Genomic DNA, 23409 nt, shown 5'->3' on the forward strand with positions numbered 1-23409 from the left:
GGCAGAAGTGGCAGCAGGAGCCTCCCTCTCTCCCCTGTGACTCTTCTGGCTCCTGTGCTGACCAGTGCCCAGCAGGACACAGACTGGGGAGGTTTTCCCCCCTCTTGGCCATCCTGGAGTCAAGCTGGGGCATCAGCTAAAGGATATGGCCTGGGAAGGGGTGTAAGCTAGAGCCACATGGCTGGTGAGTGGCCAGGAGCAAAACCAGACACACCTCTTAACTGTGTTAGGTTGTGCCATCTTCCCTGTTTGCCTTGGCAGAGCTGCTGGGCTCAGAAAATCACCCAAAGAGAATTGCTAAGATGGAGATGTTACCGTTCAGGATTATCTCCTGCTGTGTTCCTGTTAGCTTTTCCCACTGTTGAGTGCTGTCAGGTTTAGGGGTTGGGTGGGTGTTTTTCCTTTTGACTGTCTATGAAGATGATGAGCTGGCTAAGTGACTTGTTGAAAAAGCTCATTCACTGCAAAGAATATTATGGGCTGCCTTGCTCTCAGGTCTGATCATCTCCTTAATGGTCCTGTTCTTGCCTTACTAGCACCAAATCCCTGTACAACCTGCATACTCTTTTGTCTCTGTCCCATAGATAGGAGATGGTGACTGAACAGCATCTCCTCTTCCATTCAGCCTGATTTGGGGGTTTCCTCACCCTCTGGTCAATGTAGGTACAGGACAGAGTCCCTGCTGTCCTTGTCCTTTCCAGATGCTCCCACTGGCTGCTCTCTGGAACACCACAGCTCCATCAGAGTCTGGCAGCCTCTGAGGACTCTCACTTGTCTGTTGTGTCACTGAACTGAGAAACCACCTACCCACTACTGGGAATTTTAAATTAGTAGGGTCTTCTATATGGCTATTGCATCAAATGGAAGAGATATTATGGAAAGGATCTTGTGGGAAATACTTCATATCCTATGTTTTGATGAGATTTGGGTATGTTCTCAAGTTTCTGTCAAAGATAGTTTCAGGCTTTCAATGTTACCAAATGATTTATCTTTCTTCCCCCCCCTCTCAAAGCCCCTGTTTTCTTCTGAACCGTGCTAGTTTTGTGCTTGCTGTGTGGAAAGATTTTTGTGTTTCAATGCAGAGAAAAATGAGTCTTCTTTTTTTCCTAGAACAACTTCATACCCTCCATGTCTTTTGCCTACTCCGTAAAAGTAGTAAGTTTTACCAATCTTGTCTTGATAAAGTCAGCCTTCATCTGTTTCAGACTCTTCTAACTATATTAAGACGAGCTATCAAATAACAAGGAACGTGTTAAAAGTCCTATTCCTCTGAGGCTCAGACAGTCCATGCTGCTTCCCTTCAGCAGTTCCTTGGAGTTTTTTTGGATGTTCCTGTTTAGATTCAGATTTATTCATGAAATTTTTACCTGCTGATACAGAACTGTAGAAAGGATTTGTAGTCTGCTCTCTTCGGTCTTCAAATTGCACTGTTTTGTCTGAAGCTCAATGTAGAACGCCTTTGAATCCCATAGATGAGAGTCTGTGGGAAACAAATTTTATTTATGCTGAAACATGTACATACATTCAAAGTAAATTTGTGTATATTTGCAATCATCACCTACCTCTGTCACCCACCCTGCCCCATCACCCCACTTAGGTGAAGAAAGATAGTTTAAAAACTCTGAAGTGTGAAAAAAAGTCTGTCTTGTTAAGAAAAAAAGATAACCAATCAGCCAAACCTCCTGAAGTGCAGTTAAAGCTCTGCTGCCCTTTTAAAGCCATAGGGAGAGCAAACAATGTACAGTCACACCCAAAGGAGTACTCATGCCAAGAAAATCTAATTGCAGGCATTTAGCAAATGTGCAGTTTATACAGATCAGTGTAAACAAAACATTTTCAAGACCTATTGCTCTACAAATAATTTAGGGTTTTTCTTAGCATGTCCCATAAGAACAGGAGATATTCTGAAAAGTTAGGGGAAAATAGAATGATCAGAGTTGTTAAATACTGACTGGAATTGATTGGAATTTTGGGGTGAAATTCCTACATTTTCCTTATGGTCCAATTTGCTCCTCAAATAACCTCCCATCCTTTTGTTTGTTTGTTTGAGCAATGATGCCAATATTTTGGACAAAGCTTAGCAAATGAACACTACAGGTTTTTAATTTTCCCAGTAGTTCATTGCATCATATCATGGCTCTAAAATAACTAAATTTTGTCACTGTTTGGTTTGTACTTTTGATTTCAATTCCCGAGTTGTGTAACTCTGTCAAAACAGCTCAAGCCTGACTGAAACTTCAAGAACAAGTGTGATAGTAAAAATGAGAAGAGGGATTAGTGAGCGTTGGCATCCTTTGCCTTCATGCCTGTACTTGGAATGATGGCTTGTGTAAGTTACTGAGGAGTAAGATCAGGAGCAGCAGACAATCCTCAGGGCTGAGGTTTCTGTTGGAAGAGCAGCTAAGAGAGATTTGCTTATGTATGTTTGGTGTAGGTCAGCAGAAGGGTTGCTTCAAAGGCCTTCAAGGAAACGTTAACACCTATTAGGGGTTCTTTGAATCACAGAAGATTGGGTTTGCATGGTCTTGGTAGTGGGAGTGCTGCAGTGTCCTACTCTGATTTGACTGGTTATAACTTCAACTCATTTCCTCAAGTCCTGCCTGTTTTGCCTGGGATGGCAATGGGGGAGTGATCTCTTCCTGCCTTTCAGATAATGAGCCTTTAATTATATTTTGTATTACATTTGTCTTCTCTGTCCACATGAGGAGGGGAGTGACAGAGCAGATTTGGTGGGCACCTGGCATCCAGCCAGGATCAACCCACCATGCTGATGCAGGAAAGCAAAATGGCAAGGGCCTTTGTGGGTTCCCTGTCACTGACAAAGTGAAGACCTAAGACTGTAAGAGGGCATTGAAGCAGGCATAAAGCAAAGTGAGTCTTGCATGAATGTATTTAATCAGATGTAGAGTCAAGGTAATGATGAATAATGCCTAAATACATTTGTAAACAGGTGCAAAACACTTTTCCCCTGCCTGGAGAGCTGCCACTGTTATATGATAGCTTAATATTTCAGCTAGAACTACAGCTGAAAGGCAATGATATTGAGCGATTTTCATGATCCACTCAGTGTGGTTGAAATGAACATAGCCATGTAAAATAATACTAAAATAAACCCATCAAACAGACTTTGCAAAAAGCTTTACTAAACTGATTTTTTTTTTCTTTGTAAATAATGTATATTTGTGGAAACCCCTCTAAAGAACTCTGGGCTCCTGAATGAGTTTTCAGGTAATATTTATAAACTTGTTTAAAACTCTGAGCTACAGCTATAAAAGGCTTTACTTACCACCAAATTTGTAGCTTCTGCTGCTTTTCCCATGTGCCAAGTGGAGTTTGGTAGTGGGTCACTCACCAGGGCAGTGTGATAGCAGCTCATGATTGCTCTGGTATTGCTCTTGCTGCACTGGGACTCTGGTGAAGATGCTGCATTAACTTTCAGCAGAGGTGCTGCTCCTGATATAGGACAGATAGGGAGAGTTGCTTGACTAAAGCTAATTACAAAATTTGCAATAATTTGTTTCACAACTGCATTTCTTGGCTTCACTAGGTTCATGCTAAAGGTGTTCAGTTTTGGTGAGATCATCATGTTGACTTGAGTTTTTGGGGTTTTTGTACTTCCTTATATTCAGAGCATCTATTTTTATGATTGAGCATATATAAGCCTTATACAAACCTGAGCAGCAGAGATTGTGATATTCCTGAGGCTAGAAGAAAAGCAAGAAAGCAAAAACATCACTGACTAACTGAGGATTGCAATTTAAAGTTCAGTATATCTTACATAAGCGAACTTGAACAGAACCACTTGGTTTAAACATCTAAGAGAGGTTCTTAATAATAAATATTTCTTCTAGCCTCGGACTTTTGGACGTGGGAAACAGATGACTTTTCAAGTGCTAAATGTATAATGTAGTTCAGCTTTCCACCCATTTTTTAGTTTCTTAGCTGCTTCTAAATGTTTGGTTCAACATGTAACGATGTGAACAAATTAAATATAAACATCATCAAGGATATTACCTTGCCTTGTCTGAGTTGTGTTTCTGCTTGAATAGTAGAATGTCAATCTGAGAAATCAGGATATCAAAATACAACCAGCCAATTATCCAGGTATTTAAAAAGCTGTACTTAATTTTGTAAAGCCAAACTTAACAAAAAATCTTATGTTAATAACAGATAATTTATTACCTTGGAAAATCCGTTCTGTATTTTAAATAGGATTACCACTGGATTCAGGAGGATGAGAACCACTGTTGAAATGTATCAGATTATTCATGGCCCATAGGGGAACTGTGCACCATGGAAAAGCAGGTGTCTCCTTTTATGAGGAAGGCTTCCCATTACAGGAATAGGATTTAGAAGGGGGGGTCTTTGGAGAACCTTTAAACTCTGCTTCCTACCCCTTTACTGCTTTTGAACAAATTTTTGGAAGAATGAGGTAAAATTGTGTTTACTAGAGTTCTGTACTTGTGTAACAGAATTGCATTCACTTTCAAATAATTTTATTTTGGGAAGTTGCTTCTTTCTGCTGGTGATTTAAAAACTGATGTGGTTTAGTTTGGTTTTTTAGTGTCACTTTTTCATTATGCACAGAGTGTAGTGATAAAACCATGCAAACTTAAGTTAAGCGGATTCAAATAATTTCAGTAGGCTTTATATGAAGAAAAGCTAAAAGCACCAGATCACTGTTGAGTGTCTTATCAGTGCTCAACAGAAGACAAACTGTGTGTCCTTTTGGAAAGGCAAAAATTCCCAAACTCTGCAGGAAAGCTAAGAAGCTGGCAGCTGTCCAAAAACATGCCTGACTGCTCTTAGGGTAGGTCATGGTGGGTGGTGGTGTGTTATCCATCCTTGTCCCATCAAGGGTTGATTCATATTTGCTAGATATTCTTCCATTTCTTTTGTATGTTATGTTTTAAAGGAATCATTCTTCCAGAATTAACACATGCCTTTCCTAAAACAATTGTCCATGTGCAGAGGTTACTCTGGAATGGCTCTTGGGTAATGTTTTACACTGAAGAAGTGTAGCAGTTTGTCTTCTTCATGAGTAGCACTAATTCTCTGCCATTGGGAAGTCACCTGCCACAGTGTTCTTGAAGCAATGAGTTGGTTTTTTATCACCTGATAGGTTTTTAGCTCTACAGATGAAAATTGAATTTCCAGTTGAATATAGGGTGGTAATCACCTGGTGACAAAGAGCTTCAGAGAAGTGGACAGATTGGAAAATGTCTGGGGCTCTGTGCTGTGAGATTAGGTGTCAACAGCATTCTTGTGAGGTGATGTGAAGTCTCCGAGGAAACACCCTGGCAGCTTTTTATCCGAATCACAGAGGAGTGTTCAGAAACAGAGCAAATCCTGGGGAAACCTTTGCAGTGCTATGCTCAGGGTAGATGTAGCACTTCAAGGTACAGTACTGGGCTTGTCCCTGCCATGATTTATTTCAGGTTGGTTGTTTGGATCTTGGACTTCCACAGCTGGGGTCCCCATTGTGCACTGATGCATTGGCTCTACAGAATAGTTTAGCTGTGGTAAACTATGGTGGTGGAGAGAGGAGGAAAAAATGTTTTAGGGTGTTTCAGTTTCCTACTGCTTTTGGACTTCAGCTCACCTTCTGGAATAGTACTTTTAAAAGCAAACTGTATTTCCATTACTAGTGTATCCTCACTGAAAGGCTTAAAATATTCTACACTTCTCATTCAGCAGGAAATTTCTTTTTTTCTCAAAGGCATTTGGTGGTGTAGGATCCTCCTGCTTATAGGAGTGTGCACATTCAGTAAAGACCTTGATTTAATCCAGGACTATAGGACTAGTCAAAGCTCCCAAATCTAATATATGCTCTAAGTAGTGCATATTAGGAATTGGATAAATTATTTAATATTTATATCTCTAGAATTTCCCATAATCTGAGTGTGTTGCATACCTCTGGTGGGTTTACCCTGGCTGGATGCTGGGCGCCCATCAAATTGACTCTGTCTCCTAATCTGGACAGGGGAGAGAAGTATAATAAAAAGCTCATATGTTAGCATAAGGGCAGGGAGATCTCACAGCTATTAGAGTCGTGGGCAAAACAGACAGGACTTGAGAAAGTGAGCTGAATCAAATCAGAATAGGGCAATGAGAAATGGAAACAAATCCTAAAAACACCTTTCCCCTGCCCTCCCTTCTTCACAGGCTCAACTTCCCTCCCAGTTTTCTCTGCCTTTTCTCCCAGCAGTTCAGGGGGTGAGCAATGAGGCTTGCAGTCAGTTCACATTACTCAGGAAAACATGGGGTGTACTACCTGACATTGCAGGAAGATGAGGCTGTTTGTGTCCCCCCCCAGTGTCACAGTCACCCCAAAAGAGCAAGTCTGGAACCTGGATTAGCTTCTAACCACCTTTCACCATTCTATGGTCATGGTAGTTTTAAATGTTTTTATAATTTAGTCTTGAAGGTAGACTTTTGCATAGTTTTTTTTAGGAGATAACTGGGAATTGAAGTGTGAATTAGGGTAACACAAAGGTTGGCTGCTTCAAATTTCATAACTCTACTGATGGAATTAGGAATAGCTGTCGTAGCCAGAAGTATATTTCCAGATCTCAGCATTTTATACTGGGTTTCCTGAAAAGAGGAATGGAAAAATCTTTCAGAGACTGTACCATTAGTGTAGGATTGTCCTCATTTCATTGTGAAGTCTTCAGCTGGATATAGAAGCTCTTTTACACTTTGATTTTTCATTAAGGTTATTTTTGTTAGTTCCGTCTTCTGATTGGTGGTGTGTATTTGTATTTACAATACACATTTAGGGAGGATGGGCTTTCTGGTTGAGTCATTTAAAAATATTATATACATGAATCAAAATTTGTATATCTAATATTTTTTGTTTTCAATGGGGAAATTATTAGATTAACTACTGATAAAGGAATTAATATTGTGAAATCATCTGTGGTTTTTTTTGTTTCTGTTTCTTTGTATGCTATTTCATGTGATTCTGCTATGATTACTACAAGCCATGAAGTTTGCTTTTAGCATCTAGCAACAGTCTGGGGTTTTTGAGCAGTGGCACAGGGAGGCAACAGGGTATCCCTTTGTAAGAGTGCATATGTGTCCCAGTCTGTGGCAGTCAGAGCTCATGCTCACAATGATATGAAAAATAGATTTTTTCAATACACAGCTAATGATGGTTTTAATTAAGGAGTAATCATTCTGCTATATGATAGACAGTTTTGATGCAAATCTTAGTTCAAGGGGACAAATACATGTTAGAATTTTCTTCCAATATTTATTTCAATTGCTGTGTCTTTCTCATTTCTTCATTTGTGTAGCATTAGTTCTGGTAACAGGAACATGGGGTTGTTGTGCTGCCCTTTTTTAGAGCAAGCCTGCCCTGTCCTGCTGAGTGAGGCCATGCATTAGCTGAGAAAAATCTGCTGTACTTCCCAAGGGTGCCAGGTCAACAGCCTCATGATAGGGTCACTTTGTGCATTGAACAACACAGGAGTAAAACTGTCAGAATTTTGTAGTCTTAAGTGTAATTTACTATAAATTATAGCCTGCTCTGTTGAACTCTCAAGTAGTAATGAAACTATGGAATAATGCTGAAGTCAGAGCTGTGTGTTAAAGCCACTTTCTCACCTAAAGGTTTATTCACGGTCAGTTGTCCTTTAAACACAAATATGTGAGATATAAAAAAGCATTCCAAATGTCCAACTAAGAATTTGCCTCTGAGCAGCCAAATTCCACTGTCTTCCTAACAGTGAGAGCAGAACTTCTTTGTTGTTAACAGGTATAGGCAAAGGAAAAGGGGCTAAGACATACAATGAAAAAATCCAATGAGAAATCTAGGCTCCTGGTTTCTGAATAGCAGTCCAAATCAAAGTTGGTGTGTTTCCATCCATTTGCTTATGTGGGTTTCCTGGTATTCCCCAAAATTCCTGGGATAAAATACATCTATTCGTAATAATCTCGGTAGTTAAAGCAAACCTTTAATGGCAATATTCTCTTACATTCTTTCCACATATATAGAATAAAGATTGCTTGAGTATTTTAGCACAACTGAAACCTGGTATTTAAGACTTTTGTCTCACTTGTAAAATAATGGTCATGAAATTCAGATTCCAGTCCAGGATTTTCTTATTGAGGTCCAAGGGTTTTTATTCATTATTTCCCTGTTTGGTTAAATATGACCATCTGGACAGAGGGGAAAAAAAGAAATTTTTTGTGACTTGTTTTAGTATTAATGCCAATAATTCTTCCAGCTATTCATGCTGGTCAAGCATTATTACAAAAGGTTCAATATTTTTTAAAAAATCCTTAAAGAATGTAATTATTTTTACAAAAAAATTACATAAGTATTTTTGTCTGAAGTCCACACAGCTCACAGAGTTGGGGTGCTTGTTGGGAGTCTCATGATCTCTGCCACTGAAGAATGGTGAGAGAAGATTTGAAAATTAATTGCAAAGCATGAAAATGATATTCCTCCCCCACCCTGCTGAATGAGACTGTGCCATTCTCCCATCACCCCAAGAAGTATCTAATTATTTATCCACATTAGGTGATAGTACTTTATCAGGAGAGTTCTTCTATAGCTTGAGAATGCTGTCATCCAGAAGAAAGAAATACAGAATTTAGAAAGCTTCCCCATACTTCAAAATCCCTAAACAAAGAGGAAAGCAAATAGAAATATATTTCTCTATGGAATACAAGTTTAAAGTGGGATGCTTCAGTGCAGTCAGAGAACCAGTGGAACAGGAGCTTTTCAGATCCGGTAAATACTTTTCTGTCATCATGGCGGCAATAACCAAAAATATTGGCAATTCAAGGTGCCTGATTCTGATGTCCATGTTGATGCCACAGAATCTTATTTTTGCTAAAGCTTTTCCTCTGTTATTCTGCCTCCCTCATTTGCTTTGCCCCTGCTGTGTCAGTCACAGAAGAGGTACCCTGGGTCACCATGTTCTTACTGAGGCGTGAGTAGCAGTGCCAGTGAAAAGTCTTTTGTTCAAACCATCCTCCAGAAATCTCTGGGATTGCTGGTGCCCTGCTGCATTGCCTTTCCTGCGGGTGCTGGGGGTGATTCAAGTCTCCATATTAACCTGGAATTGTGAAGTTTCATCTCATTCTTTAAAGGAGGCTTCCTGATTTCCTGGTTAGATGTTCCATGACAGATACCCATGATGCCTCCCTTGGTGGAGACATCAATTTGATCCCAGTGGCTCTCTAAATGCCTAGAAAATCCCAATTCCTCCTGCCTGTTTATCTCTGTGTATGACTTTGTGTTTTGGAACTTCTTGTTGTGAAATTGCAGTGTCAGGTACAGCTACAAGAACTCAGTCTCATGTGGCACAGCATTCCACCCTCCCCGTGGAAGGGAACCATGGGCAGGCTCTAATATGGATAACTTCCAAATTGTGGTATAAGCAAGCTGTGGGTGAGCTGCAGACGTTGGTGTTTGCTGTAAGCTGGTGGAGAATGTGTTGCTAAATCTCTGAGTGAGATCCATGGCAACGCTGCCAAGGAACAATTGGCTTCCAAACCAGAATTAGGGTCCGTGGGAGCGGATCTGGAAAAGCCTCGTGAGGGCTGCGTGGCCAAAACTGAGTAATTGCATTTTGTTGTAACTAAGCTCCTGCTTAATCACAGTCAAGAGAAATTTGTGGAACCAATTTTCAGTTGTTTTTCAAATGAAGACCTGAAGTTTAGCCATGTGCAGCCCAAACAATGGGTGCTGAGGATTGCACTGTGCCTCCTATAGACGTGATTTGTTTTATCCATGAGGATTGTCATTCGTGTTTATGTGGTAGTAGCAATTACTACAGCTCTGTTCAGATGAGGTCTTGTACAAGTGCAGTGGGTGTAAAGAAGTGGGCAGTCAATGACAGCTACAGATTTCTGAAGCATTTTGTTAAGGTCAGTAGTCTTCACAAAAGTAAACTGATAAAAGTGAGACATTAGGGATATCACTGTGATGAAAGAAAGTTGTGGTAAAAGGCCCCACTTGGTGTAGGATCCATTTCCAGAGCAATACCCTGCTAAAATAATTATTAGGATGGAAAAGTACTTTTTTTGAAAAAATACCTTTCCTAGTTTTTAAAATACTCCTAAGACTGTAATTTTAAAATATAAATCAATAAATTAGTCCCAAAGGGGATAGTCAGCTTTGGGCTTATAATTTTGTGATAACTAGAGCTTGTGTCTAGATCTGTGTTGGTCGAAAAGTTGAGATAGCTGTTTGGGAATAAGAGGTGCTCTTAGAAAACAGATGAGAGCTCTGTGAGGATGATTTAGTAGTATTCCCAGGTTTGGTAAGGTATTGGAGAACTGAAAATACAGCAGTACAAAGAAATTGTGCAGCAGTACAAAATAATAAATAAGTCACAAGCTATTAAAAAAAAACAAGTAAGGCAAGTATGCTGAGAGTATTTCAGAGATAACACAGTGGCCTTAAAAAAGAATATTTTGAGTAGCTGCCTTTTCTATCTTATGCAAATGGTGTAATTGTAAATGGGATGGTAGCAAAAACCAGGTTCAATAAATATTATTAGTTTGATTTATCAAGTGTGTTGGTGACTGTTGATACATGGTGTTGTGAGGACTCAGGTCTCTGAGGTCTGACTGCAGGTCAGTATGAAATTCTGATGCTGCAACTGCATGTCATGATATGATGAGAGGAACACTTCTGCCTTGGGGAAAAGCCCAGTTTTAGGGTGCTCTTAGAATAAGTCCTTTCTCGAAGGAAAAGACTCAATTATGATGAAGTTGTGCTGCTGTTTATCAGAATAACCCATGTTCTTTGGTACCTCTGGGCTGACAGTGATCATGAGTGGAATCCTGTGAGTTTTGTGGTCCCACCCCACGGCGGGTGAGCAGTACAGTGAGCAGAGAGCTCATTGTGGTAGGTGTCACCTACAGCAGCACAGCCATGGGCATTTTGCCCTGGAGCAGCACCTAGGCTGAGCTTTCCCACATGACAGCAGCATACAGTAGGCAGCTGAGCTCAGCCTGAAGGCATGTGTTTGACGTGCCTCCCGCTCCTCCGACCACCTGGCGCTGCAACCTGATGCCATAATGCGTGACAGCCAGGTGTTCGCTCTGCTGCTCCGGTGGCAGCACTGCCGGCTTTGAGGGATAACAACGGGGAAAAATGATGGGGAAAACGTTAGTAGGAGACATGGTTGCTGTTTGGAATCAGAATAAACCTCCTCTTCAAATGCACAGATGCTCAAGAGTAAAGAAAATCTTTGCTCCTCATGCTGCTTAAGAATGCCTAATTGGATGCCACAAAGTGCCCTGAAATAATGCTCAAAGTCCCTGATACTATGGCTTGGCTGGGAGAGGAGTTGCTCCTCTCCTAGGTGAAAAACTAATAACGATTTCTGCAGAAAGAGTGCATGAATCATGAGCCTTAACTGCAAGCTATTAGCCAAGTTATGAGTAACTATATTTTAGATAGCTACATATTCAAATTATGATGCAACAGATTATACTTAAGTTAGATTTGCTGTGAAACGTCTTTTAATTTTGGCAAAGAGCAGACCTTTTCATGTTAAGCATTCTTAAGATAGAGGAGTAAAAGTTTAGCAAATGCCTTCAATATCATCCTGGATTTGGGAAGATAAAATCTTTCTTGCTGCCTTGGTTACATCCCTTAAATTATTTAACTGCTTTAAATTTCACTTTTTTTATTGTACTCAGCTCCTTGAAATGCATAGCAGACCACTGTTAGCACAGGCTGCTTTACAGTGACTGTTCCACCTTACATGATTTCGGTATATTGTCCTGTCTGTGTTGCAGCTGTCTCCCAAACTGCTTTTTATCAAACTTAATGGAAGCTGTTTACAATCCATAATGCTTTCCCAGGTATTCCTCCCTTACCATCATAACCTTTAAGTGCTTCTGGTAATTTTACTGGTGAAACATGGAACATAATGCCCAAACCAAGCCTTTTTATTCTTTCCTAACTAGTTGCTGACAAGATCTCACCCAAGGCCATACAGGCTTCATCAGGAGTGACGGGAAAGGAAGTGCTGAGCCAGGGCTTGTTCCTCTGCCTTTCCACAAGTGGGATGCATTCAAGGTGAATGCTCTCAGCTCTTGAGGGATTCTCTAGGACAGAGGTAGTATGATAAATATAGTGGAAAAGCTACAGGTTTGAAATCTTACTTGGTTATTGACTTGTAGGTGAAAGGCATTTCTGTGGGGAGAAATTGCAACAGCTTTTAGGACCACTGACTACTTTTGATTCATAATAAGGTTTAGAGCACAGAGTCTCTAAGTTAAGAGCACAAATTCAAGATCACAGGCTAACTCATGGACACTAAACTATTTTGTATTTTCTGAAAGCACTGTGTTTGAAAGCATGTACATTGTGAGAGTTATGTCCACTTGTAAAGAAAGGAACAGTTTTTCCTGTAGCCTCAGAGAGCCTTAGTGGCTAAGGCTGGTGAGAATGAGCCAGACTTACACCCAAAATGCTGCAAGGCTTGTTGCTGATCTTGGCACCTCATCTACAGAGGGCTTCATTACTTGTTCTCATCTATATTCTGGAGCAATAAAAACAGGCAGGTTTTTTGTTTTATAGTCACTGTAGTAGTTCTTCATCCCTCAAATTCGCTGTCTAGCCACCAAAGAGAAGAATTCTGTTCAATTTATCAATATACCTAGTATTTAATTGGAGTCATTCACTGGTAAATGAGCTGTATATTTGCACTTCTCCATTTTCTTTTTTGTTTTGCAAGATTGCTACAGCGGATGTTAGCACTATCACTTTTTTTTTTTTTTGAGATTATTTAGAAGTGGCCAAGAGTGAGCAGAGCTGTACTTCTTGCCTGTTCAAATTCAGAAATTGGCCTGTAGCCCTTTTTCCTTTGAATTTTGTCAGGGCTTTTATAAACTAAATGGGAAAATTGGAGCTTTAGTGTTTCCAGAGTTTAACATTTTATTTTTACGGATTCAAACATGTTACACTTGCATTTCAAGCCAGAGTTTGTAGTCTTACTTGTTGCAGGGGAAGACTTGACAGAAAAGCAGATGCAGTTGCGTTACTGGTTTCATTGCTGGTATTAAACCAATGTATGGATACCTACTTGCTGCAGTTAATATTGTTGTGAGCAAGCTCAAGTGGAAGCACAGAGCTAACCTGAGTCAGTTAAAACACATCCCTAAGGTTCTTCCTGACAATTTTGCTGAGTTACATAGGCACAGCATTGTTTGTAAAGTTCCTAGCTTGTGCCTCCCATAATGGACTGTTTCCTAACTTATTTTTATTGAAAGGTACTAACTTTATACGTTCAGGTAGGATATTTTGGTTTTGAAGTTTGTCCATCAGTGCTTCAGATTATAGTAACCTGCTTTGTTATACTGCAGCTTTAACAGAATTTATCTGCCTGGACTGAGCTGTCCAAACCTAATCTCAAGCAGATTTATTTTTTGAGATGTTTAGCCAAAATAGGTCATTCACATCCAAGGTCTGATTAAAAAAGAAACCACACATAAAAACCTTCAAAAACCCCCAAATGCCCAATGAACAACCACAAACCCCAAACTTAAACTCCACAGAATTGAGGAAAAGCTACCTAAAGCTATGAATGGATTTGGCCTTTAGTTCTTCCTTTGAAATCTGCTCATATTTAGCTAAACAGTCCATCTGTGAAAAATTTCAGTGCATTTATGCTTAGTGGTAATGACTTCTGTGTTCAGCTGTTAAATTCCCCACAGGCTCTGTTGAGCACATTGGAAGGTTTCTCCCCTAACCACAGCTTCCAGCAGGAGCAGGATGCACTGGATCTGCTTAAGGGACGGGAGGGCAGTACTGCAGGGGGCTGTTCCCCCTGCAAAAGGGGCTGCAGGGCAAGAGTCTGGGGAGGGATGGGATGGGAGATGCTGTGTGAAATGGGACGGGAATTGCTACTCGAGTTACGCTGTAACTGAAGCTGGGTAGGAGGTAGGGGTCGAACGGCGCTGGAAAGGGACTGGCTCGTGTTGGGAGGGAAAAGGCTGGGCAGTAGAGCCAAGAGGAAGAACTGGAGCAGTACAGAGATGAGGAACTGTCCTGTTTCAGGTGTGCACGTGCATCCTGGGGCACTTGGACACTGCCTTGGAAAGCTGGACTCTACCTGGTTCATTCCTGTTGGGATTCTTGGGATGCCAGGCAAGGAAATGATGCTGTTCCTCACACATCATCCCTCACTGGATGTTTTCATTATTCTGAATATACAGCTTAACAGTGAGGTTTGAGAGCTGTACAAAGTATTCAAAAAAGCTGCTGAAGTTTCTCAGACCTGAACCTTGCAAGTAAAAGGATGTAACAATAAGAACAGAAGGAATCATTGAGATCTTAAATTGATTGTCAGTAAATACATTGATAATGAACTATTCAGCAGCTAAAATAAAGATCAAAGCATATTCCATGAGGAGCCACTTATCTGTAAGGTCAATATTAAATCACGGGAGCCATAACTGCTCTATGATCGTTTCAAGCTTGGCAAAATATAAAAGATGCATACTGCATAAAATTTACAAGGAATTAAATTTGTCTGAGTGTCAAGATGGGATGCTGGTTGGAGTAGATGCTATTTGGAATTCATGCTACTTATTTTCTTGCTTTAATTTTGCTTTCATTAATTCCAGGAATAAAAAATTCCATCACTTCTGTACTGCCTTTGTGCAGGGTACAGTTATTACCAGGCAGCTTGTGTGGAGATAAATGAATTGACATTAGCTTTACCTATCATGAGTATAAACAATTCTGCAGGTGGTGTAACTGGACTTTGGTGCAGACTGGGAATATATTTTGTTCCCTATCTGCAGAATCCATGGTGCTGCATCTTTGCAGCTGTTGCTATACGAACTGGCCCAATTAAAGCAGTGAATGTTTAGCTACAGGGTATATGGAAGTTAATTGGAAGTCTCTGAATGGTTTAAGAGCCTCATGCAAGGAGATGCTATTGATAGTTCACATGAGCAGGATGGCACTGCTTGGTGCCTGAATGTCACGAGTTAAAAGTCAGAGTGCAAAAGGTTGGTCTCTGTTAAAGCCAGTGGAGGTTTTGCCATTTACTTTAACAAACAGAGGATTTCTCCCTTAATTCTGTTACTTTGTTTAGGAGGGGAATTGTGTCGTACTTCTAATTCTTTTGGCTTCACTGAGAGTCTGTATTCCAAAAGCTTTCAGATTTTTTATTTAGTCTGATGGTGTTTTGTGGGAAACTAAATTGAAAGTGTATTTAAGGGCCCCAGGGACCTGCTCTGGTGAACTGTAGCGGGAGAAGCTGAACATCTGCTTGATGCCTGGATACAGCTTTAGCAGAACTCCTAATCATTCAAAAGAAATTGCAGAAAATCTGTTTGCTTTTAAATTTCAAACCTCATCACTCAAACTTTAAGTTTTAATGTCCTTACATACAAATTTTTTAAAAAAGTAAAAAAAGAATCAATACAAAATATTTACCACCGAGGCAGAAAATATATAAAAGAGGAAGGGAAGAAAATCAAGCATTTTTGCAATTTTAGGGTGGTTTTACACAAAGGAAAATTCAAAACTGATTTCTGAAATATAACAAAAACGTGCATCATACTAACATGAAGATGTTTTAACAGTGATTGTGTTGTCTTAACAAGCACCTGGTTTATCAGTTCTATTTCACATGTGAAATAAAATGGACTTTATAGTAAATAGATATTTTTAATTTCAATTGACAATTTTTTACTATAAGGAAAATGTACAGAATTTGTGTGTAAATCCATGTACTATGTTTACTCAAATACAGAAAATACTTTGCTGCAAACTTTTAAATATAATAAAATGCATTTAATAGCAATCTTTTGTGATATCATTATTATTTATGAACATAACATTCCAATTATGGAAATTCAGTTGTGGATCAAAATGACCATAAAAACAGTAACCCAAAGAACCTTATAAACATGTCAACAGCCATCATTTATCCTAGATGGCTCATACCAATGTAAAAAACATATAAAATGTAGAATAATTCTCAACATATGGTTTACTTTGTTGCATTGTTCCTACATATTATTTGTGTTAAAATCCAGAAAATTTATTATGAAGATAATATTGGGGTTTGTTTATTAAACTAAAGTACAGGTTAAAGCCATTCTTTCTTGTGATGAACATATACCAACAGTGATTAAAAAATAAACATTTATTTACAAAATATTGATGCATACATATTACACAAGTCAGTTATATCAAAGTGGTTTTTAAACAATATCTGTAGCAACCAACTATTTGCATTGGTTTACCATAGTGCAAACGGTAATGTTGCAAAGGCAGGTTAAAATGTGGGATTGCAGTTTGCATGTTGGATTTCTCTGCTGCCTTCTGTTTTTCTATGTCTAGAAAACTATTCCTTTTCATTTAAAAAATATCTGTTTCTTGAGAATGTTGAATAGTGTACCTGAGGATAGGGCAAATTCATTATTAAGCCTAAATTCCTTCACTTATATAACTATCTTGCTATTTACTCAGCCTGCTTACGTAGCACCATTGCCATTGATTACTAACATACTAATGAGAAAAAGGAATGGAAACACGCTAAATACACTATGCCATCCCTAATTTCAGGGTTTGTCCATTTATGTGGAATTTCATCTGATACATTTCACAAGTCTGCACTATATATTCAAGTGTTTAAGGATGATTCTGGTGGTATTGTGTAGTGGTATATATGTTACCGGTATATATGTTCCTGTAAATATGATATTAAGTGAAGCTGTGAAGAAAGGAACCTAAAAGCCTGCTCCTTCTGTCCTCAGGTGAGAAGGAGCTTGCTTTTGATTACCAATGTGTACTGAAACCTGCATATAAATTTGCATCCAAATGACTGAATATTGATTCCCTCATAATGCAAGAACTTTGTGGATTAAATCCGGTGATTTTGATTGTAGCTTTTCTCTTTTACTGGCTCACAAGCAGCCATCAGGTACATTGTCCTTTAGTTCACGTTCTGTAACTGCTGCTGGTAGCACGCAGGAGGTCGGCAATGCCTTGTGTACCTCACAGTTTGAGAGACTGGTGAGGGGCTGTAACTTTTTCTGGTTTTTCCTTTTTTCCTTTTTTTTTTTTTTTTTTTTTTTTAATTTTTTTTTTACTTTTTCTTTTGGTAGCTTCCACAATGCGTGAAGCAGTGGATCTGGCGAGGATCTCAGGAGCACCCGCAGCGATCCACAACCATGGCTGGTATCTTGCCGTAGATGATTTGCTCTTTGCCGTTGAAGTACAGCATGTTGATGGGGGACATCTTGGTGGGCGTGCAGCAAGGGCCTGCCGAGCCCCTGGGGTTGGCTTGGTGCACCAGGTGGGTGTGGGGGTACTTTTGTAAAAACACAAATTCACATTCTCCGGAGCAGTAGTTGGCTTTGTATCGTTTAGGAGCGATAATCCAATCCCAGCCGAAAGCCTCGAAATCCACCGTCAGCGGGTAGCGGCAACACCGGGATTCTGTCGAGTGCTCATCGCAGTCGAGACCGAAATCTCTGCGGGACCGTTTTGGTGTGTCTGTAACTCTGACCTCTAAAAATGGGTTCTGTGAGAAGAGGAGAAGCAATTGGAATCGTTTCTGAGGTAAGCCCAAGTTCACTAAAAACATGCAAACAATATTTCAGATGTAGATGTATCAAATTGATATTCTGAAATGTTTGCAAACAAAATTTGACCTGCAATTCTGTTATAGTTCTCTGCATTTCCCTGCTGTTTCTCTATGCAGAGCTTTAATGCCTGAGTATTTGTCCCTGAAATCACCACTGTCTCAGTGCTAACGTTCTTTGACTGCTGTAACAACATTTCAAAAATTTGGAGGATGCTGGATTTTTACTTTTGATGTGGATTTTTTTACTTTGTTTTAAACTCCATAATAAGAGCTTTTGTGAGTCCTTCTGATATTCCCTTCCTGAAAATCATATTTAATTCAGGCTTTCTGGATATCAAGGAAGGTTTTTGTCCAGACCAAGGAGGACAAAAGTTGCTCCTCTATTGCTGCCATACTTGAATGACTCTATGACTGAATGAATTTGGAGGGGCAGCTAAATATTTTTACTCCTGGAAGAGTCCTGTAGCCAGGAATGTACTTTTGGCAGATCCCTGAGCCACATGCCTCCTACGGAAGGTGTGTTTCCACAGTCACCAAGTGGGACTAGAAGGAAATTGCAACCCCCACAATTGCGACTTCAGTTCCCAAAGCTGCTGCCTTCCACACAATGATTTCTACCCCTTGAGTTGGTTTGGCACTGATGGGGCCAGCCCATGGAGATCATTCCTCAGGAATAACAGCTAACTTTGTTACACAGGTTTCCCTCTCAAGCTGTTTCCCTGCAAGCTGTGGAGCTGCTGGAAGGGCCCTTTCCAAAGGTAAATTATATGGGGAGGTGTTTGGTGAGAGGAGCACACCTGTACTGGGAGCTGCTGGAGAGGAGCTGGGGAAAGAGACATTTCCTATCCCATTATCAGCTGTGCCTCTAGCCCTGCTCTGCCACTGAAATGTTTATTTATAAATGATGATAGCCATGGGTTATCTGTATGTATCATCATCTGTATGGATGGAGGTGGTGAGGACATTCCTGATCATGATATCCAGCTGGCCTGTTTCAAATACAGGAGATCCACATTTATGTTGGATGTACAATTAAGATATCTCAGAGTTTTTCTTTTAAACACTTATTATATTATACTGCTGTGAAGTTAAATGTTGCATAAATATAGTTGGACACCATGGTCTTCTCCAACCTAAATTTTTCTGTTTCTATGATCAACAGATGCATCTACTACATAGAAGTAAAAGTAGAATAATATTCTTCATACTTTATGCAAAAGAAGGTATCACTTGGTTGTGTTAAGTATAGAAATTTGTATAGGTTGTAAATGAGTAGTGATTACAGAAACAAATAGCAATGGAAATGCTGTAGTTTCACTTCAGATTTATTTCAGGTGTACTTGTAGGTACATTTCAGATTTAATTTGTTCATGTCTTCTTATAAAAACAAACCAGTTACTTTGTGCACTTTCTTATCATCATGACTCAATAATTGTATCAAGCAGAATTTCTCTATTCAGATGCTTCTAATTGGTAGAATGATACACTCTACCAAATACTGAAAGGTGAAGAACTTAATATTATGAAGAAGATCTGTTCTCACCTTCATAAAGAGATAGTATTTTTTGTTAATAGAAAATATATGCATAGAGAGTGTGTAGGAACTGCCTTGCCTCTCAGCAATATTGGAGGCACTTTCCTAACCAGTGGAAGACTCTAAAGACTTTTCTTTATGTGAAATAGCTGCTCATCAAGCAGTATTTGCTCTCAAAATTGGAAACAATGTTACTTTGATAGCATCATCTATCAGTAATTGCCAAAACCTTTTCTAGTTAATGCTTTGCAATGTCTCTGAAATACTGCAATTTCTCTCAATTTTTTAGATAAGGAAACGGAGGCAGAGGAAAGCTATTGATTTTTTTGCATGATCAGAGAGCAAAGAATGAAAGAATTGGATACACAGAACTTTTATCTTCCATTCCCTAAACAATGCATCCATTTTATCTTTAAAACAGAGCTTAAATGCTTTTCAATTAAATGGGATTTTTCTAAATAGACTTACCAATCCATCTTCCCCCGGTCCTGGGAAAGTTACAGCAAGATTCCGTCCGTTCTCATCAAAAGCTTTTATTTCGATGCCTAAATTGGATTCAGGCTGTTTGAGCCAATTTTGCAACACTGTCTTCACATCAATACTCTGCCAAATACCGGTGCCTGGGTTCATGTCAAGTTTCAAAGATCGAATTCCAGTATATCTTGTGCCATCTTTCATGGGCTTAATAAGTCTCAGGATCTGCACAAACACCGTTGTAGGTTTTTGGACTTGCCTCAAGTATATCCACAATTGTGCCTTTACTACTTTGTTATATTGTATTTTAGAGCTAAACTTAAAGAAGCAACATTTTGGTTTTCCCTCCATTTGTACAAGAAAATCAGCTATAAATGAATGGAAAGAACAGATTACTGAACAGGGAACAAGAAAAAATGCGTATATAAACCTGACTATTTTTTTCAGGCTGTATAAAACTATTACAATATCTTATAAAGAGTACCAGTAACAAAGTGTATTTAAGTTAATTCATTTTCTATGGTTTACAGTCTACAGCAACTTCAGTGGATGTCAACAAAAATACTCTATTACCTACTACCAATTCACTTCTGCTGGTCACCTCCTGAGGACCTTCATAAAGCATGCAGAATAGCAACTTTGCATAAGCTGACTCAACACGTTTGTGGTGATCCAGCTATTTCTAATTTACTCCAAAGCCTCAGCCTGCTGCAGACCATACAGCCCTGGGCAAACTGCACAAACACTTGCATTTCTTTTCTCAGTGGGAAGAAAATAATTGAGGGGATTAATATAAGGATCATTTTGTTTTCATTTGAATATTATTAGAGGAAAGTCACGTGCTGTGCTGCGTTCCTCCTTCCTGTAGCCTACGATGCAGCTGTCATACCTAGTCATGGCAAGATCTTTCCATGCCAGGATAAAATGGGTAGTACTAATCCTAAATGGTACAGGACTTTAACGTTCATAAATCTCATCACTTAAGATACCTGTCTCTTTAGTGCATTTAAAATAGCTCAAGGGCTTTTTATAAGTAGTAAATGAACTCAGAGCAGTGAAATACAATGACTTTTCTTCAGTCACTGTAAACGTGTAGCAGTTTGATTAAAAATAGTTATAAACCCTTGAACATAAAAGTCTGGAATGAAAATGCAGGCAGACCTCATCTTTGTTATAAGGCTGTAGTAAAAGAATGGTATTAAGTGCCCCTCTTAGTAATTATTAAGTTAAAACATTTCACAGATTTTTATTTTTTTTTTAATCTGTGGGTTCATTTTTAGCTGGTGAGAGCAGCAGATATTATTCTAGTCTGCATATCATAATGATATCTGTAACTGCTAACATGCCTTATATGTCCTGTCATATTTTTCCTTTTTGACGACATATTCATAAGTGTTATTTAAAAAAACAGCTGCCATAGCCGAATAACTTTATCTGATGAAGAACATAAGATACTACAGTATTAGCTGTGCAAAAGATACTTGATAGGAGGCATAGCAGATGTTTAGCACTCAGAAGATAACTCAGAATCTGCTCATTCAGTAAATGCCTTCATTCTTCCTTGGCACAATTACATGAGCTGATTGCTGTAGCACGGACACTTTTGCATTTAATCTGTTACACACATATTTGCTTTAAATATATAGTTTTAACTCCGAGGTGGGTGGTGCTAGTTTATGGGATCAGCAAAGAGGCAAGAATTTAACTCTCTGCTTGCACTTGCTGTAGCTTGTTGCAGTTAGGTAGGTGTAGTGCTCTAAGCTGCATTTCTGTTGATTTCTCTCCCTTCTAAAAATACTGGCCACTGAAACTTCGCTCACAAAAATTTAGTTCTCTCGTTATCTGCACTTGTACTTTATATTTGTGAGAGGAAATGCCCCGAGTGCTGCAGATAACGAAGTTGACTGAACTGCAGATCTCCCTTTGCTTTCTACGGCAATGGGCAAATCCTAAGTGCTACAGGGCACACACATTATAAGGAGCTGAAAACCGAACGGTAAAACAAAGGATCGCCACACAGTCATCTGAACCTGGCTTAAATTCTTTAGAAATAACGCTCTCCTCCCTCCCTCCAGCAGACTTCAGCCAGCAGCCTGTTGGGAGAGCCTGAGGAGGAGTTGTGTGGCTCTACAGCAGGGAGACAACTCTCTCAGAGGGGCAGTGGGAGGCGAAAGAAGCAGGGTTACTTACACTCTGTAGGCATTGTGATAATCGTTTCGGTGGTGGCATGATAGTCATCATCTTCCAAAGAGCCATCGCTACTGTCATCTCTCTGCACATCGTACTGATCAATCAGTTCCTGCAGTGGAGGAGCCTTGGGTAAAAGTTGCTTAATAACATCCCTGCTAATGTTAGGAGCTTGTTCCAGACGCAGTTTGCTGAGGATTTGAATTTTTATGGCTTCTATTCTGGAAGATTTTGTATTCTGTCTCCACGTACAAGCATTGCACAGTCCGTCCTTTTCAGCGTTCTCTGTGGGCTGACTACTGTCATCAAGAGCCACCGGATCAACAGCAATCAGCATGAACAGGTAAATAGAAGCATAGAGCACTAGCTTTTGCATGATCTCACATTCAGTGCAGCACTTTTGTCTTCCTTTTTTTTCCCCCTCCCCCTTTCCCTTTCAGTACTAAACAGATCCGTGAAAGCAAATGCAATCTGAGAGACAGCTTGCCACACTGGTGTACCTTATATATTCCAAGGGGGCTTTTTATACTCCAACTTTGATTAGGCTCATGTCGTCAAACCCGACGATTGGTTGCTGTCCCAACAATGAATCTGGCTGTCAGAGGGTAAAGCCCTGTCGATCACAAGTCACTAGACAGCGTTTAGTTACAGCCAAGGGTGAACTGATTTATCTGGATACTTCGCAGAGGATATGCCTTCACATTCTGAAAGGATATATTTCCAAGTATTGTGGGCAGCAGTACTGAAAGACAGCACTGTCATTCTTAAATATTATACTAACTGTGTACTTGTACTATGAATCAAGAGTAACCTTGCTCTAAACTTGCTTTAGGCTTCTACCAATCTTTCTAAGTTGAAAGTTTGTTCTATTTACAAGAAAATCCTGAGGTTACTTTTAGCAGGCAGCAAAATTATATTTCAGAAATGGATTGCAGTGAGTACTAATTTATGTAGTTCAACAACTGAGATATATTCAGCAGTTCCTATTTCAGAAAACCTTACTAGGACACTTTCCAGGACACTAGCTAAAGCAGTATTGGAGGTTTTGTGCATATCTGACACTATGCAAATGTCTGTCTTATTTGTTTACCCCTTTAGCATATATCAAAATCCACAGAACAAATCCTTTACTGAATTAACAGTCAGTAATGAAAAATGATTCTGTCCCCTCTTCATGCTGTGACCAGAATTCTGGGCAGTAAATTCAGTATCTTTAGTAGCAAAGGTATTTTTAAGGAATATCTTTAGCTATTCACTCTAATATTACATGGGAATAGTTTGACTTGTTGTTTTCATTATCAGTGAAAGCATTAAAAGGCTTAAAATATTTAAATCTCTACTGGTTATTTATCTTCTTTTTCCATGTAACCTTTTATTTTTCTTCAAAATGTTTCTGTATTATGTCAACTTAAGTGATATCTCTGTGATTTATTACTTTCTACTCAAATACTTAGAAATTCTCTTATGTCCTGCTTAGATGTTGAAAAATACAGTTTTAATATGCTTTCTGCATAAGAGACCTATATCTCTGTGTGATTGCATATGTTATGGCTTAAAAATCTTACATTTGATGTTAAAATCAAATGTAGCTCACATTTGATGAGCTGTTAGCAATAATTATGGAACTCACAC

The 23409-nt window shown here is 39.3% G+C and overlaps 1 protein-coding gene across 1 annotated transcript; it reads right to left on the reverse strand.

The window, feature by feature from the left end:
• Positions 1-16117: 16117 nt before the first annotated feature.
• Positions 16118-22283, reverse strand: MSTN (myostatin). Its single transcript, XM_005486957.3, has 3 exons — positions 21781-22283; positions 19585-19958; positions 16118-17519 (listed from the first exon to the last, which is right to left on the reverse strand). The coding sequence occupies exons 1-3, from the start codon at positions 22151-22153 to the stop codon at positions 17139-17141; spliced, it is 1128 nt and encodes a 375-aa protein (XP_005487014.1). The 5' UTR covers positions 22154-22283; the 3' UTR covers positions 16118-17138.
• Positions 22284-23409: the final 1126 nt, after the last annotated feature.

Source organism: Zonotrichia albicollis, chromosome 10, assembly GCF_047830755.1.
Source record: "Zonotrichia albicollis isolate bZonAlb1 chromosome 10, bZonAlb1.hap1, whole genome shotgun sequence".
NCBI lineage: Eukaryota > Metazoa > Chordata > Aves > Passeriformes > Passerellidae > Zonotrichia > Zonotrichia albicollis.

Coding starts and splice junctions, on each gene's coding strand:
- MSTN (XM_005486957.3), bottom strand. CDS start 22,153: ATGCAAAAGCTAGTGCTCTATGCTTCTATTTACCTGTTCATGCTGATT. Junction 19,959..21,780: donor TATCACAATGCCTACAGAGT/GTAAGTAACCCT, acceptor ATTCATTTATAG/CTGATTTTCTTGTACAAATG. Junction 17,520..19,584: donor GACCGGGGGAAGATGGATTG/GTAAGTCTATTT, acceptor CTCTTCTCACAG/AACCCATTTTTAGAGGTCAG.